At 44.5% G+C, this 27,481-nt stretch overlaps 4 protein-coding genes across 8 annotated transcripts; 3 read left to right on the top strand and 1 right to left on the bottom strand.

The window, feature by feature from the left end:
• Positions 1–250: 250 nt before the first annotated feature.
• LOC144064288 (adenylate cyclase type 8) lies at positions 251–9,622 on the top strand. Of its 2 annotated transcripts, XM_077586694.1 has the most exons (20): positions 251–3,769; positions 3,847–4,584; positions 4,673–4,822; positions 4,889–5,019; positions 5,081–5,192; positions 5,267–5,394; positions 5,467–5,625; positions 5,709–5,937; positions 6,043–6,213; positions 6,347–6,447; positions 6,525–6,726; positions 6,827–6,910; positions 6,978–7,138; positions 7,213–7,294; positions 7,355–7,513; positions 7,669–7,815; positions 7,880–7,972; positions 8,036–8,150; positions 8,260–8,462; positions 8,795–9,622. In XM_077586694.1, exons 1-20 carry the CDS (start codon positions 3,614–3,616, stop codon positions 9,008–9,010), a joined length of 3,537 nt encoding a protein of 1,178 aa, XP_077442820.1. In that variant the 5' UTR covers positions 251–3,613; the 3' UTR covers positions 9,011–9,622. The 2 variants fall into 2 exon arrangements, with proteins under 2 accessions (XP_077442820.1, XP_077442819.1); XM_077586693.1 differs by having other exon boundaries at positions 5,267–5,625.
• Positions 9,623–9,752: 130 nt separating this feature from the next.
• On the top strand, positions 9,753–18,737 carry parp1 (poly (ADP-ribose) polymerase 1). Of its 2 annotated transcripts, XM_077586696.1 has the most exons (21): positions 9,756–10,184; positions 10,732–10,897; positions 10,975–11,087; positions 11,150–11,364; positions 12,047–12,137; positions 12,208–12,324; positions 12,384–12,560; positions 13,287–13,449; positions 13,513–13,653; positions 13,724–13,960; positions 14,436–14,501; positions 14,583–15,040; positions 15,159–15,242; positions 15,990–16,112; positions 16,179–16,307; positions 16,382–16,480; positions 17,074–17,226; positions 17,303–17,430; positions 17,517–17,578; positions 18,139–18,253; positions 18,333–18,737. In XM_077586696.1, the coding sequence occupies exons 1-21, from the start codon at positions 10,062–10,064 to the stop codon at positions 18,412–18,414; spliced, it is 3,042 nt and encodes a 1,013-aa protein (XP_077442822.1). In that variant the 5' UTR covers positions 9,756–10,061; the 3' UTR covers positions 18,415–18,737. The 2 variants fall into 2 exon arrangements, with proteins under 2 accessions (XP_077442821.1, XP_077442822.1); XM_077586695.1 differs by having other exon boundaries at positions 9,753–10,184; positions 13,287–13,653.
• Positions 18,738–19,294: 557 nt separating this feature from the next.
• Positions 19,295–24,187, top strand: lin9 (lin-9 DREAM MuvB core complex component). 3 transcript variants are annotated; one of them, XM_077587243.1, is made up of 15 exons: positions 19,295–19,426; positions 20,141–20,173; positions 20,440–20,531; positions 20,609–20,713; positions 20,866–20,996; positions 21,085–21,210; positions 21,266–21,423; positions 21,494–21,627; positions 21,722–21,850; positions 21,931–22,032; positions 22,310–22,390; positions 22,457–22,582; positions 22,660–22,842; positions 22,906–23,003; positions 24,028–24,187. In XM_077587243.1, the coding sequence occupies exons 1-15, from the start codon at positions 19,396–19,398 to the stop codon at positions 24,131–24,133; spliced, it is 1,635 nt and encodes a 544-aa protein (XP_077443369.1). In that variant the 5' UTR covers positions 19,295–19,395; the 3' UTR covers positions 24,134–24,187. The 3 variants fall into 3 exon arrangements, with proteins under 3 accessions (XP_077443369.1, XP_077443370.1, XP_077443371.1); XM_077587244.1 differs by lacking the exon at positions 19,295–19,426 and adding an exon at positions 19,581–19,684; XM_077587245.1 differs by lacking the exon at positions 19,295–19,426 and adding an exon at positions 19,705–19,787.
• A 502-nt stretch (positions 24,188–24,689) lies between these two features.
• mixl1 (Mix paired-like homeobox) lies at positions 24,690–26,738 on the bottom strand. Its single transcript, XM_077587502.1, has 4 exons — positions 26,385–26,738; positions 25,743–25,963; positions 25,343–25,484; positions 24,690–25,266 (listed from the first exon to the last, which is right to left on the bottom strand). The coding sequence occupies exons 1-4, from the start codon at positions 26,479–26,481 to the stop codon at positions 24,830–24,832; spliced, it is 897 nt and encodes a 298-aa protein (XP_077443628.1). The 5' UTR covers positions 26,482–26,738; the 3' UTR covers positions 24,690–24,829.
• Between the last annotated feature and the right edge of the window lie 743 nt (positions 26,739–27,481).

Below are 27,481 nucleotides of genomic sequence, written 5' to 3'. Positions count from 1 at the left end.
GATAAACATCTCACTGACACAATGGGCCTCTCTATCCGGTCCAATGTCACTCGGAACCAGGGAGAGACAAAAGAGAGGAGGGTACGCACACCCACGGGTGAGGGAAAGCTTGGAGTCAGTGGGTTTGCCATTCAAAGGGAGTTACACAGAAACTTTGAATTTGGGGGGTATGGAATGTGAACTCATTGCGGTATTACTCCAAAAAATATGGAAAACTGGAAACTGGCAATAGCCGAGACGTTGGTAAGATGCATAATTAAACTTTTTCTCTTTAAAAGTATCTCTGACGTTGAGATTTTATGTTAAATTTGTACTCGTAAGTCAGGTACTAATGCGTTTTTGTTATTTTTTAGACTGTAATGTTAAAAAAAATGCACATTTTCACATTTTGCTATGAAATGACGTCATTGGAAACTCACAAATCACGAACAAATCGACTCAAAATTATTGTACGTTTATAATATGAACAGTACCCCGCAATTTCTATGAAAATTTGATTCATTTACTGATGGTGACAATGTGCCATAAGCAGCTTGAAATCTGAATTTATTCTCATAATTCTGTTATGAATTTTACCAACCACTAAGTCACTACTATTACTCTGCATTTCATTATGACAAGCTCTACAATAATAGTGACGGCAGGCAGATGTGGCTCGTGATTTTTCATTTCAACTCACCCGTCATGTTGGATGTCAGCCGTTAGAGGGCACTGCACTTCCAGGGTCACAGATACGGGAAGATAAGAGGCACTCGGCCGACCGAGGGACTCTTCGCCTGGCCTTGGACACTCGGGAAAACCGCCGGATATCCCTTGGCCTGTGGAAGTCAGTCGTAAAGCAGATAACGTGAAAACGACAATAACATAAGAACACGGGAATATATATATATACCGTACATATACATGAACTCTGACGTAATACGACGCTGTTACGCGTGAGGTATTCTGACGGAAATGAAAAACCAATTCAAGCTAGTAGTGTACACCAAATGTGTAGCACGTCCTTTTAGTTTACATTTCAACCATTTCAATGTTTTTTTCTTTTATTGTGTTGCTTTGTCCGTCCTGAAAATACTGCTACTACTACTTTATACGACGAAATGTTACTTATAGACCGTAACTCGAAACTAAACATAACCAATAACACTTGAACTATCTCAACCACAGTCAATATTTACTACTCACCATGAAATTAGGACAGTAGACCACCGAGGTACTGTTCGTCGAAAAGTTAGGCTTTCCACCGGTCGAATATATTTCATGAAGTAAAAAGAAAAATAGGAAACGATACAAAAGCACAGCTGTGTTATTCACCCTCCGGTAAAAATGAGTCAGCCCACTACTGTTTTGGCGGGAGTTCATTTGAATACTACGTTTATTCACAATTTTTTTTCTTCCTAAATATTTTAGAGTTAACTGAAATTATATTCTAAGCAAAACTTAAACGTAATATGTTCATTATATATTTATTTACAAAAAAAAAATTCATTTAACGTGACACTATTTCTTACCACTCGAAGGCAGTAGTGAGTCGACGGAACGCTACCGGAAGTGTCTTGTTTTACGCTAACCTGTACATATTTATTTGACTATAAATAGCCAATAAAACAACATTTTTACGATGATAATGATAATAATTAATGCAGGTAGATGATGTGGTTAGATAATTTGCCTCACACACACTGTTTTGTGTCTGGAGGCATTTTTGTCATCTTCAAGAACACTGACAATGACATCTTCAATCATAATAACAATGTCAAAGGTCATTTGTCATCTTCCGGAATACTGACAATGACATCTTCAATCATAATAACAAGGTCAAAGGTCAATTAAAAAGTACCAAACTCAGCATCATTCACTAAAGGAAAAAAGCGTCAGCGTCTTTGACAATGAGCTGATTAGCGCCTAGCTAAGGATACTTAGCTCAATACTAATCAGCTTCTAGGTCTTTCCAAGTTGAAGGGTGACGAACCTGTGGTCTGTGGGCTACAAATTTGCCTCTGGATTTCAATTGGCCCATGATTTGAACAAAAAAAAAAAAATTAAAAAGTCAAATATCCTCATTTTAAAATGTTGTCTTACATTCAGACCAAACAAAACATTAACAAACACTCATTCTGCCAGAGTACGTGAATTTAGGATCACAAAAGTAGTTTTTTGAGAGTGTAATACCACCGTGGCCCTGACAGTGATCAAACTAATTACCTTAAGGCCGGCTCGGAGTCTATTTTAAGATGTCCGCTTCTCGGCGAATGGGTTTGAGCTGTCGTGTACGTGGTCACATTGCGACGGTTGCAAACTCGTTAGATCAGCTTCAGTGTGTGTGTTCACCGCAAGCTATCTTATAGTCATTAGCGATCATTGCTTATCCCTTTCCCACGACCCAGTTGTAACACAGTTGTAAAAACTACATGAAAATAAACTTTTTCAACAAAAACACTCTTGAATGAGTGAATTAGTCATGATAATTAGACACAATTATGTGGAAATGTATTCCTCTAGTAGCCCTGAAAAGCAAAACCATTGCTCGATTTCTGTTTTATTTTGTAATATTTTCTTTTGAGGGTTGCAAAATAGCACACGAGCACATTTAGCGGTCCAGTTTTGAAGAGATTTGGCTGTGCAGAACTGAAAAAGGAAAGCGAACGAGCTTTGTATTGGCTGAGAGAGCTAATCTTTACAGACAGGAGAAAATGGCTGCTGACTAATTAATCCTCTTTACACTCCTCATCACCGCTGCTCTGCTTCCTGACAGTTATGGACTTGCTTTCGAAACAGGTGGTGAACCACAACTCCGCGAACCCCACCCGGATTATTCTTCCATCTTCCTTTAGTGGTCGATTTTGGATGGAACTTCCACTTTTGCCGGAGGAATGACGGGAATATCTTTTTGGGTTCTCTGGATTACGCCCGAATCGCAATCTGGAATAATGGACTGCGACGGGCAGGCCGTCTCGATCATGGCAAAACCTGGACACGAGTGGCGGATACACCAAGTAGACAACAGTCCAGTTCAGTTTGGGTGCCGTGGGGACTTGTTTTTAACCTTCAAATAGGGTCCTTTCGTAGCCTCCGTGTTTTATGGATTTAGTTGACGTCCTGGATTGAGATTAACCAGAACGCCCTCCGGTTTATTCCGATGGGACCGTGTGGGAATCGGTAAAATCAATAAAACTGTTGCCAGTCGCAGGTAAGAGCAGTTCGAATCTCAAATTAAGACCACCTAGAGGAGTTTAACTCAGGGGCATTAGGGAGCTCATGTCTAAATCGGGCCACCAGATCATTGGTTGAAAAGCTTCTAGCAGCACGTGGACTTAACCAGCTGCTCCAATCTTTTGTTCCCCACATTTGGTAAAGCGGGGTATTGCGTTTTGGAGAGATTGTATTGTTTCAATCCTACGCAGAACACAATATATTGGCATAAAATCCAGAAAAAAACACATTGACCACATAACAGCAGCCACTAATCCGGTCAGTACTCGGTATCGACCCCAGGGGGACACCACAAACATATGTGACCGCGGACGCTAAAGCGTCTCCCGATCCAAGGTCTTCCGCCTCACCCAGACCACGGTCTCCCTCGGACCTGGAGCCAGGAACCGAGTATCCCGCCATGGTGACGTTCTCAGAGACAACGCAGGTCTCCCCGATGGAACTACGCGAGCCCCACTGCTTGACCGCTACCCTGTCGCCGGGGCTACGGCGCAAAAAGATGCTCTGGCAGAACGCCGTCAAGCACATCATGATCCAGCAGGAGCTCAGCGCTCAGGTGGCCCGTCATCCCCGAAACCCGTCCTTGAGTAGCTCGAATATAATCGACCGGTTCTCTATGGTTTGTCGCCACAGGTCGGCGTGGAGCCAGCTCGCAAGATCTTCGTGACCGACGCTTACATGGAAGAGATCAACCGGCAGATCCGCAGCAAGGCCTCCCGCGGCGTCAAGCGGCGCTCCTCCACCTTCCGGGTTCACCCCTCCCACATCCGTGGCTCCATGAGCCAAAGCATGGGAGGCTCGAGCGGGAACGAGTACGCAAGCGACGCCGACTTCTTCGTGCACTGGGGTCGCATTGTCCACGGGATCTACATCCCGACCCTGAGGCACACCTTCAAGTCCAAAGACCTGGAAAAACTCTACCAGCAACACTCTTCCCACCAACGCCGGAACTCCTTGGCCATCACCAACGTGATCGACGCCATGGCCAAAGTTCAGATGCTGGTTCTGTACCTGGCCCTGGCCCCCCAGGAGGTCTCGGAACCCCTACGGGGATGTCTGACGTGTGCGTTCATGGTGTTGGCGGCAGCGCTGTGCATCGCGGTGTTAACCTTCAAGGACTCCGTGTCGCCCAGGTGGCTCCACTACGCCGGCCTGGCCAGCTGGCTTTCGCAAACGGCGCAGGTACTGGGAGGACTGGTCTACGGACTGGAGAAGGACCCTTCCTGGTACCTTTTGTTCACCCTGTTCGCCACGTACACGCTGTTGCCGTTACCTCTCCCGTGGGCCATGTGCGCCGGTTCGTTGACGTCGTCATTGCATCTGCTCGTGGAGGTCGTATGCTACCGCAACGATCCAGAACTTTTGAGAAAGGTGAGGAGAGGATTTTGCAAGGAACAGGGACGGGAACCGTGCCTTCATTCTTTGGGTTTGCCCTGGTAAATGGAGTCCAACTTTGCAGGTTTTCGCTAAAGGCCTTTTGTACCTGGGCATGAACACCGCCGGATTCTTCATTCACTACCTGACGGATCATTCGCAGCGACAGGTGTTCCTCGAAACACGGCGTTGCATCGAAGGTCGCCTGAAATTGGAGCAGGAGAACCAGAGACAGGTAAGATGACTAGCCACGCCCCCGGTGAAATAGGTGCTGATATTTGCGTTGGTTTCTCCAATGTAGGAGCGTCTGGTGTTGTCCATCTTACCCAGGTTTGTCGCCTTGGAAATGATCGCTGACATGACCTCGTTGGAAGATGAGCTCAATCCTCAAGAGTTTCATAAGATTTACATACATCAGTACAAAGACGTCAGGTACGTGTCCTTGAGTAAATATTGGTTTTGGGCTCCAAATGTAAATGGTTGCTTTCCACAGCATTCTTTTTGCAGACATCAAGGGCTTCACTCTGTTGTCCATGAACTTGTCTGCTCAGGATTTGGTCCGAACGCTCAATGAGCTTTTTGGACGCTTTGACCGTTTGGCCGAGGTAAATACCATCGCCGTCTAAACTGGAAACCTTCCCCCGTGGTCAGTTCCCCCAGGTTTTTTTCTTCACGACAGGAGCACCAGTGCCTGCGGATAAAGATACTGGGGGACTGTTACTATTGCGTATCCGGCGTCCCCGAACCTCAGCGGGCTCATGCCAGACACTGTGTGGAAATGGGGCTGGCAATGATCAACGCCATAAGGTCAGTTCGGGTTCTGACGGTCTCGGCGGTCGGCGTAACAATCGGGATTGGGTTTCGCCCGTTGGATTTCAGGGCTGTTCGGAAGCAGCTAAATTTCGACATGGACATGAGGATTGGCATCCATTCGGGCTCGGTCCTGTGCGGAGTTCTGGGTCTCCAGAAGTGGCAGTTTGACGTCTGGTCCTGGGACGTGGGGATCGCCAACATGCTGGAGGCCGGAGGTATACCGGGGTAAGGCTAAAGGTTGACACTCCTTATCGGTTGAACCAGACCGCATAGAAGTTCCGTATCTGACCAAAGGGGTTGTTCCTCAGGCGGATCCACATTTCCAAGGCTACCCTAGACTCCCTTGAAGGCATCTACAAGACAGAGGAGGGACGCGGAGCCGACAGGAACGAGTTCCTGCGGCGACACAACATCGACACGTTTCTGATCTGTCATCAAGACGACGGACATCAAGACGATCACGACGAGCCTCGCAAAGTCAAGAAAACCAGTCGGGCTCACGAAATTCCTTTCGGTAGCGCTATCGATATGAATAGTGTAAGTCCTGAGTCCGAGAGTCGGTCTCGGTTTTTGCTTCCCGGCAAACCGTGGCGCGAATACGCCCTCCTGGACCAATCTGAATGGTCTGGTCAATCATTTTAGATCTTGGCCTCCTTCACAAACGGGTCGCTGCCCAACATATGGCCGTCCGCCTCCAAGGAAATCAACGAACGCATCAAACATGCCATAGAGGTTCGGAGTAGCGAGCGTATGCATCAGGAACACATCAGTCCTCTGTCTCTGGTCTTCAAGGACACGCACATTGAGGAAAAGGTATGGTCGTCCATTTTAGAAGGACTGGGAATGTTTTTTGTCGATGTTCCACCGGTGGGAAAACTCGGGGAAGACTGTCTTTGGGTCTCATCTGGATTGTCTGACATTCGGTCCTGTGTTTGGAATGACTTAGTTTTCCCAGATGCGAGACGAAATGTTCAACTCCAACCTGGTTTGCTCCTTCATCTTACTCCTCTTTGTCATGGTAGCCCAGGCCTTGATCCCAGCACCCAGGCAAGGACTTCTCGACTTTCTTCCCGCCCCAAATCTGTATTCGGATAGCCTCGTTCAAGCAGTTTCCATTCCTCCAGGCTATTTCCAGCTGTCCTCCAATTGTCGCTCTTTCTGCTCGCCTACACCGCGCTCTTGCTGTTGGCCCTCGCCGAGGAGTTCAAGTGGAGTCCAGTCGCCCTGCAGCAATTCTGTTGCTGGATCCACGAGAACAACAGCGCTCGCAACACCCTCACGCTGACGGCCGTGGTCATCAACTTTGGTTTAGCATCTACAGACATTGTGAGCGTTTCTGAAAAACGAACCCTCGTGTTTCGAACCTGTGTGGGGACGCCACGGGACGGAATTTCGAGTCAAGCGGTTGGGTTTGTTTTTCTTGCAGTTGTGGTGCCCTCTCACCGACACGGAAGAGACCGACGAGATTGAGAACGTGGCTCGGTCGCTCACCGTGTGCTCTTACCCGGAGGTGACCATCCGATACTGCGCAGTCATGGGTCATTCCACATCAAATATGGCTTCTGTCCCTCGGCTAGGTTTTTGTCCTGAGCGGCGTGATCGCCATGGTCACTTGCGCCGTGTTCCTTCGTCTCAACTCCCTCTTGAAGTTGGCCGTCCTTCTGCTTGCCGTGGCCGTCTACTCCTACGTCATCCACCTGGCTTTTCTCTCGCTGGCGCACCACGACTCACCGCGCAGGTCGGACCCGATGGATCCCGGGACGGTCCCGGATCGCCGATCCGAATCTGACCTTTTCCTTTACGCCTGCTCAGGTCTCACTACATGAGAAGAAAGGGGATCGCCATCCTCCTGCTGGTCATGTTCATCGTTGCCGTCTTCTACAATGGACGCCAGGTGCGGACTCTTCCGCCGTCAATGTTTTTGGAAACGATTCGAACGTGGCGTGCCCCGCAGTGGGAAGCCACCGCCAGGCAGGATTTCCTGTGGCGTCTCCAGGCTCAGCAAGAAGTGGAGGACATGAGAGAACTGCGGGAGCACAATGAATGTCTCCTGCACAATATTCTGCCCGTCCATGTCGCCCGACACTTTTTGGACAGAAGCAAGAACGATGAGGTGCCTGGTACCAGAACAGGGGTGCTCACGATTTTTGTTGCTCCAACGTGGCTCAAATCTTACTCCCAAGGCGATCTACCAATAGCACGCCATGAGCACTCCTGGTCTAGAATTGGACCTCGGCTCGCATGCTAATCAGACACCTTCTTTTTCAGGAGCTTTACTCGCAGTCCTACGATGAGGTGGGGGTCATGTTTGCCTCCATTGCGGGATTTAACGAGTACTTTGAGGAAAAGGAGATCCGGCACGAAGGCGTGGACTGCCTCCGAGTACTCAACGAGATCATAGCGGGCTTCGACGAGGTGAGATCGAGACCACGTTGGTCAGAAAGTGTGGCGCCGGTGGAGTGAAACTTGGATTTTGTAGTTGTTGGAGGAGTCCTACTTCCATTATGTGGAGAAGATCAAGACCATAGGGAGCTGCTACATGGCCGCCTCCGGTTTAGCGCCAGACAAACAGGTGAGAGTGGCGTTGAGAATCCCATCCAGAGTCTGACTCCGGATCCATCTGTCTGCCTTTCAGACGTCTATGGACGAATGGAATCACTTAAGCGAGCTGGTTATGTTTGCGCTAGCGATGCAGGAGACCTTAAAGGAGATCAACCGCCACTCTGCCAAAGACTTTCAGCTGCGTGTTGGTAAATAGAGGACAGTTGTGTCGTGATGTGATTAAAGCCATCTTCTTGGCAACGGGAAGTGGACGAGAACTTCTTACGTGGGTTGAAGCGTCACGGGTTCTGCTTTCAGGCATCGCCCACGGGCCGGTAGTGGCGGGGGTCATCGGTGCCAGCAAACCGCAGTATGACATCTGGGGGTCCACGGTCAACCTGGCTAGTCGGATGGACACCACAGGGGTCAGCGGGCGGATCCAGGTGCCCGAGACCACCCGTAAGGTTCTGGCCGAGTGGGGCTTTGTCTTGGAGCTGCGTGGGGAAATCTTTGTCAAGGGGGTGAGTAACCTAAAAGGATGTCGAGGTCAAAAAATGCTAGCGCTAATGACGCTAATAGGGCCTATCTGACTATGAAAAGCAAAACATTGGCGCCGTCAAGTAGTTTATCTAGCAGTATTGTGCTCCAAATGATCAATCACCAGAAGTGGTTTAGACCAGGTAAGGAGGCCATCTTTTTTGGAGTCAAGACTGATGCAAGACCAGGACTAACACTGAAGTAAAACCCCAACCGAGAGTCTTTCAAGAGTCCATTCTGAGACCATCAAAATGTCATTGTTCACCAAAAAGCAATCTTAACATTTGCCTACTTGGATGTTTGGTGGTCCACGCAGGTGAGCGAGTGCCAGGGCAAGGTGCGAACCTACTTCATCAGCACCATGCGCTGCAAGCGAGCCGAGGACGGCCCGGACGGACGGCCCGCTGGCAAGATGGCGGGACGCATGACGCTGGCCGGCATCGTCTTCAGTCTGGTCCAGGCCAGAAACAAGGAGAGGCTGAGGGAGACCAACGGAGGGTTCACCTTGACGTCCTCCACCCTCAAGTGCTGATGGACCTCAATTTTAGGAAACCCTGCCATATATATATTTATATACTGTATAGCCATACAGCAGTGAAAAGCATTGCTTTTTGTGCTTTAAATCGTGCTAAACAGCATATTTTTAAAGTAACGAGGCCAATCATTGTTTTCAGGTTGTGATACCTTTGAGCCAAAACACGGAATACCTCAAAAATAACCGCAAGAACCTCACTTGACTTTTTCATGAACTGTTTAAATGTGTTGTGTTATCTTTATGCGTTTTAAAAGCTCATTTGGTATCAATAATCTGATTACCTCTACTTACGAAATTAATTCGTTCCAATACTTTTTCGTAATTGACCATTTCGTAAGTAGAGGTACTTTTATATGTACATTCTCTAATTCGTTCCACGGTCCTCACACAACTACTAACTAGAACCTTTAAAATTGGTCAAAGTAAATATTCCTTTATATCTATGGAATTGCTTCTTGTGGCATTTTATAACATATTTTCTCATGATTTTCATCCTGAAACTGTATTAGTGTGGTATATTTTCATCTATTATTGGTGAAATTTCAATGTTATTTCTTTTATACATGTAGTATCCTTAAATAAACGTATATTCTCATAATGAAAAGTCAATTTAATGATTGTATTCATTGGGTTTGTTTGTTTATTTTTAACAAAAATGTGCACTTTGTGCTTGACGATTCCTCTTGAGTCGACTAGTGATGTCTGGAACGAGGGCCGCCAGCATGTAAATCGTCTATTCATTACAGATGAGCTACAAATGGTTGTGTTTTAAGTCAAATGTGTACTTTAATTGACTTGGTGCAATATGTTAAAAGTACTTTATTAATAGTGTGATTATATAGTTGTGTTAAATTGAGAATACAAATGAATATACCTTCGTATTTTAAGTCAGTGCGGGAAAAAGAGATTGAGAGTGAGCCCTCTTGTTTTTCACGGCTGTCTTTGAGCAGGCTAACACGCGGGCTTTGCGGCTCTGATTGTTGTCTCGCAAAGAACTTTCTTTGATTTGTGCCTCTCCCGTTTAAATATACATTTGAACCAACCGAACATGGCGGCTTCCCAAGAAGACAAACTATACATGGTGGAGTACGCCAAGAGTGGCCGCGCTTCGTGCAAGAAGTGCAAGGAAAACATCGCCAAAGACTCGCTAAGAATGGCCATCATGGTGCAGGTAGCCTTGTCTCTTTGCCTCCCTTTGACGAAAGCTAGTTAAGCTAGTTATCATACCTTAAGCTAGCGAGGAATTCCTCTCAGATATAATAACTATTTTCTTACATGAAACGTGCTGTTTAAAAATTTTCACTTGTTTAAAAGTGCATGTTGTGTAGACGGTATTAAAAGGCTGTCGCTTTTTATTGAAAACGAGGTTTTCTCCAAGTTAAATAAATCGTGTTCGCCGTCATTTAGCGTTGTATTTCTATAAACTTTTTATTTTATAGCATGGTGACGTGGCAAGGTGACCATATGAAAATGTATAATTTTGTTAAAAATGTATAAAATATGACATTTAGTTTGAGTTACACTTTTTTCACTCTTAAGGCTCAAACACGGTTGAATTCGTTGACATTAAGCACGAAGACAAAATTGGCTTTTTAGACGTCCAATTTTGACTTGAACAAATGATTCAAGTCATTGGCTGCCATTGACTGCCATAGACGTCTACTGCATTCCAAATGTGAACTAAGTAAAACAGTGCAATTTTGTTCTTCTCGTGCCAGTCGCCCATGTTTGACGGCAAAGTTCCCCATTGGCACCACTTTTCCTGCTTCTGGCTGAGAGCGGCGGCCCAGTCCCCCGACGACATCGCCGGCTTCTCCGCCATCCGCTGGGAGGACCAAGAAAAAGTCAAGAAGGCCATCGAAAGTGGCGGCGCCGTCGGAACAGGTCGGCCCCACTTCATCGCCGCTCCACAAATCCAAAAACATCCGCCCCGGATCACCTTTCTTTTCTACCGTTTCCAGGAAAAGGAGGCAAGAAGGGCGGCGCCGTGGAAAAGACCCTCAACGGCTTCGCCGTGGAATACGCCAAATCCAACCGCAGCACGTGCAAAGGCTGCGAGAACAAAATTGAAAAGGTTGACTCGTGGCGGTGGAAGTGGCACCTTGAATTTTTAATTATTTTAATGTGAATTTGTAGGATCAGATCCGCGTGTCGAAGAAGACGGTGGACCCGGAGAAGCCTCAGCTGGGGTTGATCGACCGCTGGTATCACACGGCGTGCTTTGTGAGCCGCAGGGAGGAGCTGGATTTTAAGCCCGAGTACGGCGGCGCCCAGATCAAGGGCTTCGCCGGGCTGAGGGCCGAAGACAAGGAGGAGCTTAAGAAGAGGCTCCCGCCCGTCAAAAGCGAAGGGTGAGATGATTCAAAGGTTATCGGCGCAAATTAAACCCCCTGGAAACGAATTAAGGACTTAAAAGTTTGGAAATATTGATAACTGGTAAAGAGTAGTAGTAAAAAGGAATTCCAATGTGTATATCATTATATAAATGTACTATTAAACATCAATATTGACAAATGGACATTATTACATTGTTGGCATTTTTTATGAATAAAATGCTGACATAAAACTAACAATGTAAAAAAAGATAAATCTTACACAAAATTTAACCTTTTAGTATTTAAATGATGTATTTAATTGTTAACAAATTTTAACAATGGAAAATTATAACTACAATAACATACCACTACATAATCATAACTACATTCTTATTCAATTACACTATCCCATTTATATTAAAATTATTAGTAGTAATGGCTCATTCATCATCATTGACGTCCAATCCGTCAAAATGTCATTTTTAAAGGTGGAACATTTTCAAATAATGACCCAAAAAATCCCCAGTGTGTTTAAAAATGGAAAATATTGACAAAATCATAATATTAGAATTGTTTAGGGTTCATAAAGAAAAATGACAATCATTTCAATAATACTAAAAACATCCTTTATTAAAAAACATCCTTATTAGCAAAATCCTTTCAATTGGACATCCTTTTCCGCCAATGGAAACAAAGCATCACCCTCTTTTTTTCTCAGAAAGCGCAAAAACGACGAAGTGGACGGTGTCTCCAAGAAACAGAAGAAGGAGAACGACGCACAGCAAAAAAAACTGGAGGCGCAGTTGAAGGTAACCGGCTTATTAACGGGTTTGTTTTTTAAAATGTCCTCCATTTTGATTGCATTTTGCACCCCGGCAGGAGCAAAGCGATCTGATCTGGAGCATCAAAGACAAACTGAGGAAGCATTGCTCCGCCAACGACATGAAGGAGCTGCTCATCGCCAACGACCAGAAGATCCCTTCGGGAGAGTCCAACGTGAGGACCCCGCGTTTCTCCTTTCTCGTGGTCAGACTTGACGTCCAAACGTGGCGCAGATGGTGGACAGCTTGGCGGACGGGATGGCCTTCGGCGCCCTGGAGCCGTGCGCCGAGTGCTCGGGTCAGATGGTCTTCAAAGGTGACGCCTACTACTGCACGGGGGACATCTCGGCCTGGACCAAATGCGTCAACAGGAGCACGCAACCCGCACGTCAAGACTGGGTCACCCCCAAGGTAGATGTCCATAAAAAAAGACTTTTCATCTCAATCACCAGATTGGAAAAACTTACTATTCGATATAGAAAATAATATACAGAAAAAAACATACTAACAGCCACTTAGTACAAAAATATATGCAAAAATAGTGCACACAAAGGCAAAACAGTCCTGTGAAAAAAAATAGGAAAACCCCAAAAACCACAAACATGAAAAAAGAAAAGAACAAAACACCACGCAAATTGCCCCAAAATGGCTGACAAAATGGTTATTTCTGATCATGTTTTAGTCATTTTAGGGCGCTCATTATTGCGTCCAATGGCGAATGAGCGCAATGGTCGCCCCAATTATTTTAATTCTGGGAATGTTAAAAAAAAAAAAAGGAAATTGAGTTTGATTTATTTAATTGAGGGGCAATAAATATTAATGAACATATTCACGTTAATGAACATAAATGTAAGATTATAAGTGTTGCAGTGAAATTCTTTTGTTTTTACTTGAAGTCAATTGAATGCTTTTATTGTCATTATACCAGTAGAATGAGATTTAAAGTACACAAATAACAACAACAAACAAATAAATAATGATGATGAAATAAGTAGTCAACAACATAAATTAGTAGGGAAGTGCACAAACAACAACAATAAACGTAAAGATAATAATACTGATAAAATAAATAATCAATAAATAAATCATCCATGTTATTAAATTAATTTTAGTGTTAATAATATCTCCATAATTCAGGAGTTCCACGAAGTTTCCTTCCTGAAGAAGTTCAAATTTAAGCGCCAGGACCGCGCTTACCCGAAAGAGGCGCCCGCTCAAAGCCAACCGTCGGTGAAAGCCGAGCCTCACGCCGGGGCATCCGGCGCCCCCGTCGAGCCTCTCCCGGAAAGCGGACCGTCGGGTGAGCGCCCGCCGGTTTGCCCTCTCTCGCCACCCGCCGATCTAACGTCGCTTTCCACCGCAGACAAACCTCTCTCGGGCATGAAGGTGGTGACTATCGGCAAACTGGCCAAAAACAAGGACGACATCAAGGCCACTGTAGAGGAGCTCGGGGGAAAGATTAGCGCTACGGCTAATAAGGCCTCGCTCTGCATCAGCACCAAGAGTGAGGAAAAAGAAAAAAAATAGCGCCCGGGTGGAATTTCTCCTGTTAAAATCCCATTTGGCGTTCGCAGAGGAGGTGGAGAAGATGGGCAAGAAAATGGAGGAGGCCAAAGACGCCGGCGTGCGCGTGGTGGCCGAGGACTTCCTCGTCGACGTCAAGTCGTCGGGGAAACCCGTCCGCGAGCTGGTGTCCCTCCACGCCATTTCGCCCTGGGGGGCCGAGGTCAAGGTGGAGGCCCCTCCCGCCCCGTCCAAGTCGGGAGCCAAGACCGCTAGCAAGAGCGGCGGGAAAGTCAAGCAGGAAGAAGGTAAAATCAAGTAGCATTTTTTTGTTTACAAGTGTGAGTCCTAACTGTTGCCTAAAAAAACTAAAAGATAAAAGGCTTTTGATGGTCATAGTGGAAGAAAAAAATAAGTTGCAGGCCCAGCCAAACTAAGAAAACAGAGCAGCTTATAGTGCAGAAACTACGGGGGGAATTTCATGATAAAGATGTTTTTTTAATGGAAGTTGAAGAAAACAAACTGTATAATGTGGAGCATAAGATATAAATTAAGCCCAAATTTTGAAGTAAAATCTGTTTTTGGATTTAAAAAATAAGAATAAATTATTTGCATAATTAAACAACCAAAAACTGTATCTATTTTGAAGTAAAACCTATTTTTGGATTTAAAAAAAAGAAATTCTTTGCATAATTAAACAACCCAAAAATCTTATTTCAATGTGGGTTGGCTAACTCTAAAAAGGAATTTATTACAAATAACAACCTGAATTTTCCCGTCCAGGTAAGAACAAAGCCAAGAAGATGAAACTGACGGTCAAAGGGGGTGCCGCAGTGGATCCCGACTCGGGTAACCTCATCTTTTTTTTACTTTTTCCTTCTCTGAACTCCAAAAAACAAAACAAAACCATCTTTTTTTGACCTTCCTCAGGCCTGGAGAACAACGCTCACGTGCTGGAGCAAAACGGCAAAATGTACAGCGCCACCTTGGGGCTGGTGGACATCGTGCGAGGCACCAACTCCTACTACAAGCTGCAGCTGCTGGAAGACGACGTCCAGAAGAGATACTGGGTTTTCCGCTCCTGGGGCCGAGTGGGCACCACCATCGGCGGCAACAAGCTGGAGAAGGTCGGCGACAAGAACTCGGCGCTCTCCAGCTTCCTGTCCGTGTACCGGGACAAGACGGGCAACGAGTGGGGCGCCTCCGACTTCACCAAGTACCCCACCAAGTTCTACCCGCTGGAGATCGACTACGGGCAGGACGAGGAAGCCGTCAAGAGGTTGACGGCCAGCGCCGGGACCAAGTCCAAGCTGGCCAAGCCCGTCCAGGAGCTTATTAAGCTCATCTTTGACGTGGAGAGCATGAAGAAGGCCATGGTGGAGTTTGAGGTTGGTTGGGGGTCAGAATCTGCCCGCCTGATAGCCCCAAAAAATGCATTTGGTGATTTCAATCAAGCAGGAAAAAAAGAAGACCGTAAACCAGTCTTTCCCTTCTTTGTTCTTTCAGATTGATCTCCAAAAAATGCCGCTGGGAAAACTGAGTAAGAGGCAAATTCAGAGCGCTTACGCTCTCCTCACCGAAGTGCAACAGGTCAGTTGACTGCCCATTTTTATTTTTATTTCCGACCCCCCTCTTTCGGCGTGTCGCCCCAAAATCAACGTGAAGAAATCTCAAAATGTCCCCAAATATACAAGAAGTTACCAACCATATTTTGCCGTTTAATATACTCGGGTATATTAAATGATTTTTGCTTTTTTGAGCCTCCCGTTTGTGCGCCATTTAATATACCCCTGCCGTTTATTATACCCGGGTATATTAAACAGCAACTCAGCTTTTTGGGCAAGATTTGTATGGTATTCAATGGGGCATCATTATAGATACTTAAGTTGATTAAAATTCCAAGTCAGACTTTATTCAGCAGTAAGTAGTTTTAGTCTGCAAAACGTTGATGCACCCCGTCACGGCATAGAGTGCGTAGTTGATCGTACCTTCCCGTTTGTGCGCCATTTAATATACCCCTGCCATTTAATATACCCAGGTATATCAAATGGGGGGTATATTAAACAGCAAAATACGGTACTCTGAAATGCCCCCAAATCAACAGGAAGTTCCCAATGTTCGTGAAGTGATCTCAAAATGCCTCCAAATGTACTGGAAGTGATCTAAAACCAACATAAGGTGACCCACACCCCCCTAAAATAAACCAAGAACTGACCCAAAATGACCTCATCGCCTGCTATCGATGGCTATACACGTCCAATTCCAAACCGGGAGGCCCGACTGTGAAGTCCAAAATGTTCAAACCGGGCTACCGTTCTCCCCCCACCCCCAATCCAGGCGGTGTCGGACCAAATGACCGAGGCTCACATCCTGGATCTGTCCAATCGCTTCTACACGCTGATACCGCACGACTTTGGCATGAAGAAGCCGCCGCTGCTCAGCAATCTGGAGTACATCCAGGTACAAATCTGACCTGCGCCGTCTTTCCCCGGCTGTGAAAATGCATTGACTCCCTCCCTCGCTTAGGCTAAAGTCGAAATGCTGGACAACCTGCTGGATATCGAAGTGGCCTACAGTCTTCTGAGGGGAGGGGCCCAAGACGAGGAGAGCGACCCCATCGACATTAACTACGAAAAACTCAAGACGGAGATCGAGGTATTGGGAGCCTTCCGGTTCGGGCGGATTGGACGCCTACTCGGCGACGAAATTCAATTGGGTATGTTTGTCAGGTGGTGGATAAGAGCACGGAGGAAGCGGACGTCATTGAGCAGTACGTGAAGAATACGCACGCGGCCACGCATAACACGTACACGCTGGAAGTGCAAGAGGTGAGGCGGCCGGCCGTTTGTCATGTGATAATTAGAGAATTTGACTGAAAATAATGCTTAGCTCGCTGTTTTTTGGAAGAGGAAAAGCCTCAATTTTACATAAACGAAAAACCGTGAAGTAGCAAGCGGAGGACGGGGGAGTGGCTTCCGCTTGCGACTTTCAGCCTTGATTTTCACATTTTTATGAACTTACCCCAAAAAAAATCCCCCAGAAAAAAATCAGCAATGTAGTGAAGCCGTGATATTCGAGGGATTACTATACTTTTTTTTTTTTTTACTTCGGTGCTGAGTTCTAGTAGCAAGCTTCCGCTTGCTAATTTCTAAGTGGATTTTCACATTTTTATGCACTTATAAAAAATAAATACCCCCAGAAAAAAATCAGCAATGTCGTGAAGCCGCGATATTCAAGGGATTACTGTACTTTTTTTTTACTTCGGTGCTGCTTGCTAGTTTTTTTGTGGATTTTCACATTTTTATGCACTTAAAAAAAAAAAAAACCTCCAGAAAAAAAATCAGCATTGCAGTGAAACCGTTAAAGTTGAGCCACGATATTTGAGGGATTACTGTACTTTTTTTTCCATCCTTTTTTTCAGATTTTCAAGATCAACCGCGAAGGCGAGCGCCAGCGCTTCCAACCCTTCGAGGAGCTGCACAATCGCCAGCTGCTGTGGCACGGCTCGCGCGCCACCAACTACGCCGGCATCCTGTCTCAGGGTCTTCGCATCGCGCCCCCGGAGGCCCCGGTGGTAAGTTTCCAACAATCGGCTTCTTCTCCTCTAGCCGGCTAGCTTCAAAATCCTCTTTTTTCTTCCCTTCGGGCAGACCGGTTACATGTTCGGCAAAGGCGTCTACTTTGCCGACATGGTGTCCAAGAGCGCCAACTACTGTCACACCTCGCAGTCGGACCCCGTCGGGCTTCTGCTCCTGGCCGAAGTCGCCCTCGGCAACATGTGAGCGACCGGTCTAACGTGTTTGACGTTAGAGAAACAAAAGAGTAATGATGTTCATTGTTTTGTCTTATTTGTTTTTATTGCAGGCATGAACTGAAAAAGGCCTCCCATGTTACAAAACTACCAAGGGGCAAGCACAGTGTTAAAGGTGCGAGGTTTGCTAAAAAAAAAAAATACAATCTTAAGGGTTGGAAACATTTTTTATAACATAATTAAAGTTATGATTATAAATGTTAAAGTAGGATTCTGCTCGAGTTAGATGTGATTTATAATGGAATTTATTCAAATTTCAAACCTAATTTTGGGAGAGTGCACAAGTAATATTAGCCAAAAAAGGTGAATTTCAGAGGAAAATAAATCATACAATGCATATTTTTAATGTGTAACTTTAAATCCTAGTTATTTTTTCAATTGGTAAGCATTAGAAAATAAAAGAAAATTGGAAATATGATTTTAATATTACAAGAACAAAGTGAGTTGAGATATTTGAAGACAAGCTACGGTATTTCTCTTATTTTTAACTGGAAAAAAATCTTAATTGAGGGAGGAAAAAAAAAGAGAAATTTAGTTTGAGGGGGAAAAGTTATTTTTCCACAAAGATTAAATACTTAACGAATGCTAAATTATGACATTGTACATGACAAGAAAATACTAAAGAAACATGTCGGAAAAGCTTCCATTTGATGCTCTTTCCATCTTTCTCGGCAGGTTTGGGTAGGACCGCCCCCGAAATGAGCGCCACCGCCACATTAGACGGCGTCCAAGTGCCGTTGGGAAAAGGCGCCAACACCAACATCGATGACACGAGTCTGCTGTACAACGAGTATCCTTCATGAAACGCAGTATGCTAACGCCATTTAGTTTATCGTCCCAACCCTGATTTTCCTCAACCGGCGTCTCAGATACATCGTGTACGACGTGGCCCAAATAAACCTCAAATATCTCCTGAAGATTAAGTTCAACTACCAAACGTCTTTGTGGTGAGCGGCGGAAACGTAAATGCCGCCGTCCAAGGGGCTTTACTTTGATTCTTAGGTCACTTGACGGTACTTTTGGGCAGGTTTGTATCCCGTTAGCGGGGTTTCGCCTTAAACGTTACGTAGGTTTTCGTTGAAAAAAAAAAAAAGGCCACCGCTAGCCAAAATTAGAGCCAAGTGACGCGTTTCTGCCATTGAACCGGGAGGGTTGGCAGGGATTATAGCGATTCACTTTTTAAATACTGTACCCCAACCCCCTCGGCATGTGTATATATTTGCTTATTTTTTGTCTTTCTGTAGCAAAAATAAATACTCTTGAGCAGCAATATATATGGTGGTCTGGATATCATTTTAAATAGTTATAACTCGCAAAAGACAAAAGATTAAATGTGTATTTAAAATTGATTAAAGTGCCTGCACAATAACGTTAAGTTAGCATGTTTGGCAAAAATTAATAAATTGGGTTTTTATGCCTTTTTTTTTCTAAACTGGCACACTATTAAGCAAAAATAAATAAATTAAAAGTCTATCTTTATGTAATGAATTGCTCTCTTATACCTCAAGTGTGCTTTTTGAATGTAGTAATTATTATTAGTTTAAATAAAGCTAATGAATAAATGACAAGTCTTTGGCAGATTATCGCCCTCCTGTGGACGAATGTGGATCTACCATCATTATGACGCGTGGATGAACACAATCATTTTAGGGTAAAAATTTGTGGAATTGGGTCGTTGACTTGATGATTTGTGAGACCTATTTTCGCTGTAACTTTTGTTCGTTAGAAATTGAGCATACAATGGGTGATGAATGATAATTAGAATACCAGGTAGAATTAATTGAATTACAAATAAGCACAATTGTTGCCATGTATTCGCCGTAAATGATAGAAAGGAGAGAGAAGAAAATAGAAAAGGAAACCTCAAGGCAGCGTCCCGACCCAGAATGCATTTTGACAAGCGCTTTGAAAAAGCGGCGCGGCTGATTCAAGATGGCGGAGATGGACCAGCTGTTGGACGAGAGTGAGTAAAACAATGCCAAAATCCGACCAGTTTCGCTTTGTTATGACCCTCGCAATCCCCCACGTTGATGCCCACGACTCCCACCAGCGTGGCTAACTCATTCGTTCATTTTATAAAGTCTTTAAAAAGCAATTAAAACCCAAGTTTAAGGAGCCACCGGTCTTTTACTAACCCGGAGTCACTCAGGCTAACTAGTTAGCACGAGCGGCTAACGAAAGCTAACACCGGAGTTTGTCAAGTTTGCTTTTCTCCCATTGGGTAAACAAATAACATTAGCCTAGCCGCCGGATAGCACCTGCTAATAACCGAAAAAACCCAGGAAGGTCTTAATAATGAAATAAAAAGACTCAAGCTTAGCAAGGTTAGCTTCTTCTGCTACTCGTTCTGCTCGAAGTTTATTAATTTATTGTCTTTGCGTTATTCGTTTCTATACAATGAGATTACGGTCGTTCATTTAATAGCTATTTACTCGGGTCGGGCTTTTGTGTACACAGTGAGAATGTAATATTTCTTATTGTTTTTACACTGCAATAGAGTTGTATGTCTTGGTGGTGCACCCAGCTGTCGCCGTAACATTACCCGTGTTTGACAGCTCGGTTTTCGGCGTAGGCCTCAGTGTTTGGGACCCGGGCTGCTAGCCTTTAAAAAAAACAAAAACACTTTTTATTTATCAGTATTGTTTAAAACATGTCTTTCTCCTCGTCTCTATGTTAGGTTCCTCGGCAGAAGCACTTGTCAGTCTAAAAGGTATGTGGCTTTTAAAAAAAAATGAACACTCATTTTATACGAAAACTTAATCGTTTTTAATTGAGTTCTAAGGAGGTATAAGAATGGATTTTTTAGAAGGTCAAAAGGAAAAACTTGTTTACAAACGCCATGGCTTATCTAGATTGGACTATTTCAATACAATGTGACATTTTGTAATGGAGTAATCTGCTGATTTTCATCTATAACCAATTTATTTATTAAAATACTTGAGCTGGAAATATAGCCAACTCTGAATGACCTTACAGAAGGAAGTTTATCCAACACTCTGAATGAAAAGAACAACTTCCCAAGAGCTCACAACACCAGAGGACGCCAGTCCACCCTCACCATGGAAACGGTTAGACATTTTGCTTCGTACCATAACACGTCTCGTGCCCCCCCAAAAAAGCGACAAATCAGTTTTTTCCCTCGCAGCCCACTCGAGCCTCAAAGAGGACTCGGTACGAGGACGACCATCCAGCCCAGCGTCTTCCGTCCAGGTCACCACGAAGGACTCAAAGGGTCATCACCACACCACAGGTGGTTAAACACACTATCAAAAATGGCAGTCTTCACATTCACGTCTTTGTTGTTCTGTCTAATCACCCTCTTGCTACTGCCACAATGAAATTTCCCGAATACGGGATCAATAAAGTTATCCAATCCAATCCAATCTTGAAAATTTTCTGCAGAAATTTTCCAATGTGGTGACACCTGACAAAAAGTCATCGCAGAGAATAGGGCTGCGATTAAGAAACCTCCTGAAGTTACCAAAAGCTCACAAATGGTGCATCTATGAATGGTTCTATTCCAATATTGACAGGTAAACTTTGTCAAAACCAAGCTCGGATTTTAACTAGTAGTAATGTGATGATATTTTCATACCAATTTTTATTTTTTTTGTCTCGCAGGCCCCTCTTTGAGGGCGACAATGAATTTTGTCTATGCCTGAAAGAGTCGTTCCCCAACCTGAAAACCAGGAAGTTAACTCGGGTGGAATGGGGGACCATTCGAAGGCTGATGGGAAAACCAAGACGGTACGTGAGGTCATCTTGGCTTTGCTGTCAGAGAATTGAAAAACTGTTTTTCTAGGTGCTCGTCAGCGTTCTTTGCTGAGGAACGGACGTCGCTGAGGCAAAAGAGACAGAAAATGCGTCTGCTGCAGCACCGGAAATTGTTGGACGTGTCCAACTGCAAAGATCTTCCGGAGGAGATTCCACTTCCTCTCATCATAGGAACCAAAGTCACAGGTAAGAAAGACACGTTCGGATATCAGTCCGCCATTTTGAGGTGACATTACGCCATTTTGTGTCCGGACAGCTCGGCTACGAGGCGTTCACGACGGCCTGTTCACCGGGCAGATCGACGCCGTGGACACCAGCGCCGCCACGTACCGGGTCACCTTCGACCGCAGTGGTCTTGGAACTCACAACGTGCCCGACTACGAAGTTCTGGTACGTCTTTGTATCATTTAACAAGCACCCCCAGTCCAAATGGTTTGGATAGGACGTCCATCTCCGTCAACAATGGTGACATTTTTTCTTTCAGAGCAACGAGCCCAACGACACGATGCCCATTTCCGCTTTTGCTCAAAAACACCGAATGACGCGCTACATGCAAAACCTCTTCACTCCACCTCGTGGTCCATATCCGTCCGCCACCACTCCGGTCCTCATGGTACTTTCACATGGCAGCCACAAAACAAAAAAAAACTATGTCAAAAGACACTTTTTAAAAAGATTTTTTGACCTCCATAGGATCACGACCCACTTATCAACCAGTCCCCGTGGAAAACTAAACTACCCGGCGCTGACGGAGAAACCTTGGGAGGATTTCCTGTCAAGTTCCTGGTCCAAGTGGTATGCGTGTTGTAAAGCAGTGGTTCCAATAGCCCCAAGTTTTTAAGTATTTTTGGCATGCTTTCCACACACTTGATCTTATATAGCTAAACTGATTCTGAAAATGGTGTTTACATCTAGTTTTAAGGATTTAGGACATGAAATTCTGCCCTCAGTATTATCAAGAACCCCTAAATTTCACTTAAAGGTGCCTGTAGTTGACTTCAATGCTGTTGAAGTCCAAAAAACAACATCTTAAAAGTATAGGACAATGTTATTTTCTTTCTCCAATCTTTAGACAAGGTTGTCCAAGATCCTGATGATCAAGAAAGAGCACATCAAGCACTTGAAAGAAATGAACACGGAAGCAGAAAAGATGGTAGAAACTTTTCGACCGTTTTCCATCCCCGAGCCAGACGCCGAAATAGGCTTGTTTTCCTTGCAGAAATCTTACGCTCTGCCCATCGAGCTGGACTTCCAGAAGCGCTACGCCACCACCGTGCTGGAGCTGGAGCAGCTCAATAAAGATCTCCAAAAAGTCTCGCGTCAAGTCAAGCAGTTCTGCTCCGAGGTCAGTCACTTTTGGGAAAGAAAAATCCAAAACCTGGATTTTTTTCCCTTCAAAACTAAAATGTCTCCTCCGCCCAGCTCTCTCCAGAACTGGGTCTCCTCCCCTCCGACCACCCCGCCGACTTGCGGCGACACTGCGAGGACGAAGCCCAGCAGATGGTGCAGCTGAACGACTCGTCCAAGGACGGCCAGCAAAGGGTGACCAACGCCGGCCTCAAGCAGCTCATCTCCAGCCTGACGGCTCTGCTACTTCAGATCAAGGTGCGAGCCAGTCGTTTTCCCCCCCGCCGAACGTCTCCGACAACAACGCTCTTGCTTTTTCAGTGTCTGGCGGACGGAGGAGACTTGAATTCATTTGAATTCAAATCGTTAACCGAGTCGCTCGATGACATCAAGGCGACCATCGATCCATCCAACCTCAGGTAGCCTTGGTCCAATTTCTATTGTTGACTAAAAAAATTGGTGGACTACTCAAGCCACGTATAAACCAAAAGAGCACTTCGGATAACGGAGGTCAAAGTTCAGCGAGTCCTCGGTTTAAGACACCAAGGGGCTGAATTTTGGCCTAATTTGATACGTCCAAATAAAATGTAAAATACACTGCACTTGTAGTTCTATACAGAAAGCACCCTACGTTATTTTTTTACCATATACATCACACAAATATCAAATCAAATACAAAAGCCTTCATTGTCATCATACACAGCTGTGTATAACGAAATTGGTGATGCTACTCCAAGCTTTTCAGTGTGTTGTCCCAGTAAAAAAAAACCATAAATAGTTGTATAAAAGTATAAAAAGTCACATCCCGGCTAGGTGAATTCTAAAATATTGCAGTCTAAGACACAGGTGTCAAAGTGGTGGCCTGGGGGCCAAATCTGGCCCACAGCCTCATTTAGTGTAGCCCGAGAAAGTAAATCATGAGTGCCAACTTTCTGTTTTAGGATCAAATTCAAATGAAGAGTATAGATGTATTTTATATTTCCTAATTTTCCCCTTTTTAAACCAATCATTGCAATTTTTTTAATCCATTTTTTTCTTTTGGTGTTTTCAGGTCAAAAATCATTTTGTCAAATCTAAAAAGACATGTATAAAAATATTTTCGGTTTTCCAATTTAATATTGAATATAATTTAAAAAAATGGTTTCCATTTGAAATGAAAAACAAATGATTATTAGATGTTTTCCCTTACTAAGAAAAAAAGTTCAAGTAAAAAGATTTATATCTATAAAAAACTGAATATTTAGGGCTTTTGATCCAGTTCTTATAATCCAATTAAAAAAATAAAATAAAATAAATCTAAATATTATATCTAAAATAGTCTGGCCCACATGAAATCGAGTTGACGTTAACGCGGCTAAAACGATACATAATTCAAGACATTGTGGACACAGGAAATCCCATACGTGTCCAATCTTGTGGCTATTTGTTTTTCTTTCCTCGTAGTTGCTTCCAGAACAACGTGGAGATCCACGTGGCGCACATCCAGAGCGGCCTGAGCCAGCTGGGCAACCTCCACGCCTTCGCCGCCAACAACACCAACGCCGTATGAGCGCCCCCTTTCTCCCAGGCAGGTCCCGTCGTCGTTTTCCTCACGAGAAAAATGTCCGCCGCCCAAAAAACCTTCGTCGGCTCCTCGTGCCAAACGTTATCCCGTTTAGAGTCGCTACGTATTTATTTCAGAAGCCTTGTTTTGTTCTGAGCACGGGCTTCTAAAATGTTTATTAAAATTGTAGATAATTGTACAATATCCAGGAAAATACTCCTATGGTTGGCTTTTTTTGTAATTTTTCTCTGCACTCAAAAAGATTTTGGTATTTTTTCAAAAGAAGGAAGAAAAAAAACATTTCTGCATTTGTCGCCTAGACTGTTCTATATATAAGACCAACCTGTACATATGTTTGTGTTTTTTGTATTAAACATATCGTTGGCAAAAATTGCAAAATGATGTCTTTTTTTAATAACGTTACCATGGCACCCAGTTTAAAAATAAAAAGTTATTTTTCTGGCCAAGATGCACCCTCCTATTTAAAAATGTAAAAAGTAACTGTATCATCCAAAAACGTTGATTATTTTTTCATAAACAAGAAAAATGTGATCTGAGATGAACCAAGAATTTTATTACAATTTTATAATAAATAGATGTTTTAAGCTAAAATACCTTTACAAATTTTGTCAGCAAAATTCCACCATTTAATAATTCCTGTTTTTCTGTTAATGTGCAAATGACAAAAGACCCCGCCCCCTTTCAGATAAAACCGTCAAATCCGACCATGGCTTCGCTCTCCCAGTCAGAGTCCGATTCGGAAAATTCCGGCGTGTTGGCGAAAGCCTCCCCCGTCGCCCTCGCCGGCGCGTACGGCGGCGCTCCGCCGCTTTTCGATGACGGGCCGCCAAAGTTGTGCGCGGGGAGGGGCGGGATGACCACCTTCATCTCCGGTCCGATGGTTTTGTTGGGCGGGAAGTTGTCGTACTCCACCAGAACTCTGGAGTGGCCGCGGCGGGGGGCGTCCACGCCGCGTTCGGGCTTCGCTAGACCCTGGTCTTTGGCGTAAAGGCAGGACGTCGGCACGTGGCGGACCCCGACTTTGGAGCAGTGGGGGTTCTCCGGCGGGTTTCCGTAGGTGTCATCTCGTCTGAAAGCGCTCATCCCGTGAGCTTCGGCGAGGGGGTTGTTGTCGAAAACTGGAAGGAAGACGGAAAGGTCAACATCCGCCGATTGAGGACGTCCTGACTCGTTGTTAAGCTAATCTAATCGTACCTTTGTTGTAGTTCATTCGCGTTGGGAGTTGGCTAAACGACGACGACGACGGTGGCGGCGGCGGCGGGAGGTTGGGGGCCTTCATGGCGGCCGATGTGCCTACTTGGCGACGGGATTTTGCTCTCCTGTTCTGGAACCACACCTAAAAAGTAAGTGGAACACAAAAAAATCAATGCTATGCTAGGCCTGTCTGATAAATCAATGTTATTCAATGAGAGTTTTCCATGAAAAGGTTTATTTGGAAAATACTTTTAGGGGCTGACAACACAAATAGGGAGAGAGAAAAGATATTTAAAATAGGTTTTGCACTTAAATTTATGAAAATAATATTTCAAGTCTTAGGTCCAACTCTGCTGTTTCAAATTTAAAAACAAAAACAGCACCTGGTTTTGGCACTGACCTGTATTCTGGACTCTGGCAGGCCAGTCAGGGCCTCCAGACGCTCCCTTAGGTAGATGTCCGGATATTTGGTATCCGAGTACACCTTCTCCAGCACCTCGATTTGCTGCTGGGTGAAGTTGGTCCTCTTCCTCCGGTGGGTCAGGATGGCCACGCATTTGTCCACCCGTGGCACCGAGGCGGCCGCGGCCAGGTAGTTGGTGACGTCTGTGCCCCGGAAATCTAAAAAAAAAGCGGGTTAAAACAACCTGAGCATGCTAAAAATTCAGATTAAAGTCCATCACGGTGGCAGAGAAAATGATGCTAAATGTGCTTAAAACAATATCAAGGTGCCTTTAGGAAAATACTAACATTTAATGAGAAATGCTGTCGACAAAAAAGTTGGAGAACAAGTGTGTTTTGAGTGTTTGAAAACGGAAAAAAAAAACCATTTTTGAATTGGCAATTGGATTGGACGTCACAAACTTTGAAGAAAAATTACACAAACTCTCCAACTTCCATGGACAACTTTAGAAGTCCAATCTTTGCCTAATTCGGCCGTGTTTTTTTTTTTTAATTAAAAAGTCCCAATCCAAGAAGTGACTCCATCCCAAGTGTATCTTCCTCCGCGTCATAATCTAGTCCCTCTCGACGAACTCCTTACCCGGGTTGACCATGTTGCTCATGTGGAGGCTTCCTTCGTGGAACATCTGCAAGTGGTGGTTGATTTCCCCGGGCATGTTTCCGTGGATGGTCGACATGTCTTTCTTAAGTCCCCCCGAAAAAAAATGAAGTGGTAAGGGGTCCGCTCGGAGGTTAAATGCCCCCTCGGATCAAAGGTGTGACGACCTTCCCCAAGTGTGAAAGGCCGACTTCAGACGTCTCCTGGGCACCTTCACACCTCCGGACGACCGAGGCTCTATCCCCCCCTCCACCGACCCCCCAAAAAGGGCTTTTAATGGCATGAGCGTGCTGAATACACATCGGTAGAGAAAACATTTATCCGCTTTGCCATGAGTCGAGCCATTAATGGAGCTGTCACCTTCAAAGACCGTCGGAAATTAGCCTTTTCCTCTCGGCAGACGCGAGGTCTGAACTTGAAAAAAAAAAGGAATACGTATATCAAGATATCAACAAGAGGCGAATATCAAGTCGCGACAAATACAAGAGGGAAGTTTAAAAGTTCGTTTTTAAGAAATAATCATAAATAAGCAACATTTGACAAGCCTTGTTAAAATCGAGTAACATTTTTACAAGACTCATTAAATCAATCACTGCTGATTGACATAGACATCCAATCCGTTTCAGATAGGATTGTTTCATTGACATTGACGGGAATAGGCGACCAATCCAAATGGACTGGGGGGGGCTAGCCATGGTTGTTTGATCACTGGCAGCCTCCAAGTCCCAATAGATTGGACGTCTATTGCCGTCAATGGTAGCTAATGAGTAATTTCAATTTAAAAATGTAAAAATTGTGATTTTTAGATCAAAGTTAGGATTATTTTTTATTTTCTACACAAAGATATCATATTTTAAATAATATTTTTACAACATCACACCTAATATAATGGTACTCCCACAAGAAATTCACTTTTTTATTTACTTCAACAATTTATTTTCAGGAAAGAAAAGATTGATGAGAATTTTGCAATAAGTAGCATACACAAAATAATTAAATTTGTCAAGAATACTGCTATTTAATGATCTTTTTTAGGTGTTGTATTGCATGTTTAAGTACTACTTTTTCCAATAATGTGT

Source organism: Stigmatopora argus, chromosome 19 (assembly GCF_051989625.1).
Source record: "Stigmatopora argus isolate UIUO_Sarg chromosome 19, RoL_Sarg_1.0, whole genome shotgun sequence".
Lineage (NCBI taxonomy): Eukaryota > Metazoa > Chordata > Actinopteri > Syngnathiformes > Syngnathidae > Stigmatopora > Stigmatopora argus.
Note: the sequence above shows the minus strand (reverse complement) of the source record. Positions and strands in the feature narration are given on the sequence as shown.

What these genes read in the sequence shown, in the direction of transcription:
- LOC144064288 (XM_077586693.1), top strand. Translation starts at nt 3,614, where the DNA reads ATGGTGACGTTCTCAGAGACAACGCAGGTCTCCCCGATGGAACTACGC. An exon ending in GCGCTATCGATATGAATAGT is followed by an intron (nt 5,938 to 6,042) that starts GTAAGTCCTGAG and finishes CAATCATTTTAG; the next exon opens with ATCTTGGCCTCCTTCACAAA. An exon ending in ACACGCACATTGAGGAAAAG is followed by an intron (nt 6,214 to 6,346) that starts GTATGGTCGTCC and finishes GGAATGACTTAG; the next exon opens with TTTTCCCAGATGCGAGACGA.
- mixl1 (XM_077587502.1), bottom strand. Translation starts at nt 26,481, where the DNA reads ATGTCGACCATCCACGGAAACATGCCCGGGGAAATCAACCACCACTTG. An exon ending in GAGCAACATGGTCAACCCGG is followed by an intron (nt 25,964 to 26,384) that starts GTAAGGAGTTCG and finishes CTTTTTTTTTAG; the next exon opens with ATTTCCGGGGCACAGACGTC. An exon ending in GCGAATGAACTACAACAAAG is followed by an intron (nt 25,267 to 25,342) that starts GTACGATTAGAT and finishes TCTTCCTTCCAG; the next exon opens with TTTTCGACAACAACCCCCTC.
- parp1 (XM_077586695.1), top strand. Translation starts at nt 10,062, where the DNA reads ATGGCGGCTTCCCAAGAAGACAAACTATACATGGTGGAGTACGCCAAG. An exon ending in GCGAGAACAAAATTGAAAAG is followed by an intron (nt 11,088 to 11,149) that starts GTTGACTCGTGG and finishes GTGAATTTGTAG; the next exon opens with GATCAGATCCGCGTGTCGAA. An exon ending in CGCCCCCGGAGGCCCCGGTG is followed by an intron (nt 17,227 to 17,302) that starts GTAAGTTTCCAA and finishes CCCTTCGGGCAG; the next exon opens with ACCGGTTACATGTTCGGCAA.
- lin9 (XM_077587243.1), top strand. Translation starts at nt 19,396, where the DNA reads ATGGCGGAGATGGACCAGCTGTTGGACGAGA. An exon ending in ACACGGAAGCAGAAAAGATG is followed by an intron (nt 22,391 to 22,456) that starts GTAGAAACTTTT and finishes TTTTCCTTGCAG; the next exon opens with AAATCTTACGCTCTGCCCAT. An exon ending in ATCGATCCATCCAACCTCAG is followed by an intron (nt 23,004 to 24,027) that starts GTAGCCTTGGTC and finishes CTTTCCTCGTAG; the next exon opens with TTGCTTCCAGAACAACGTGG.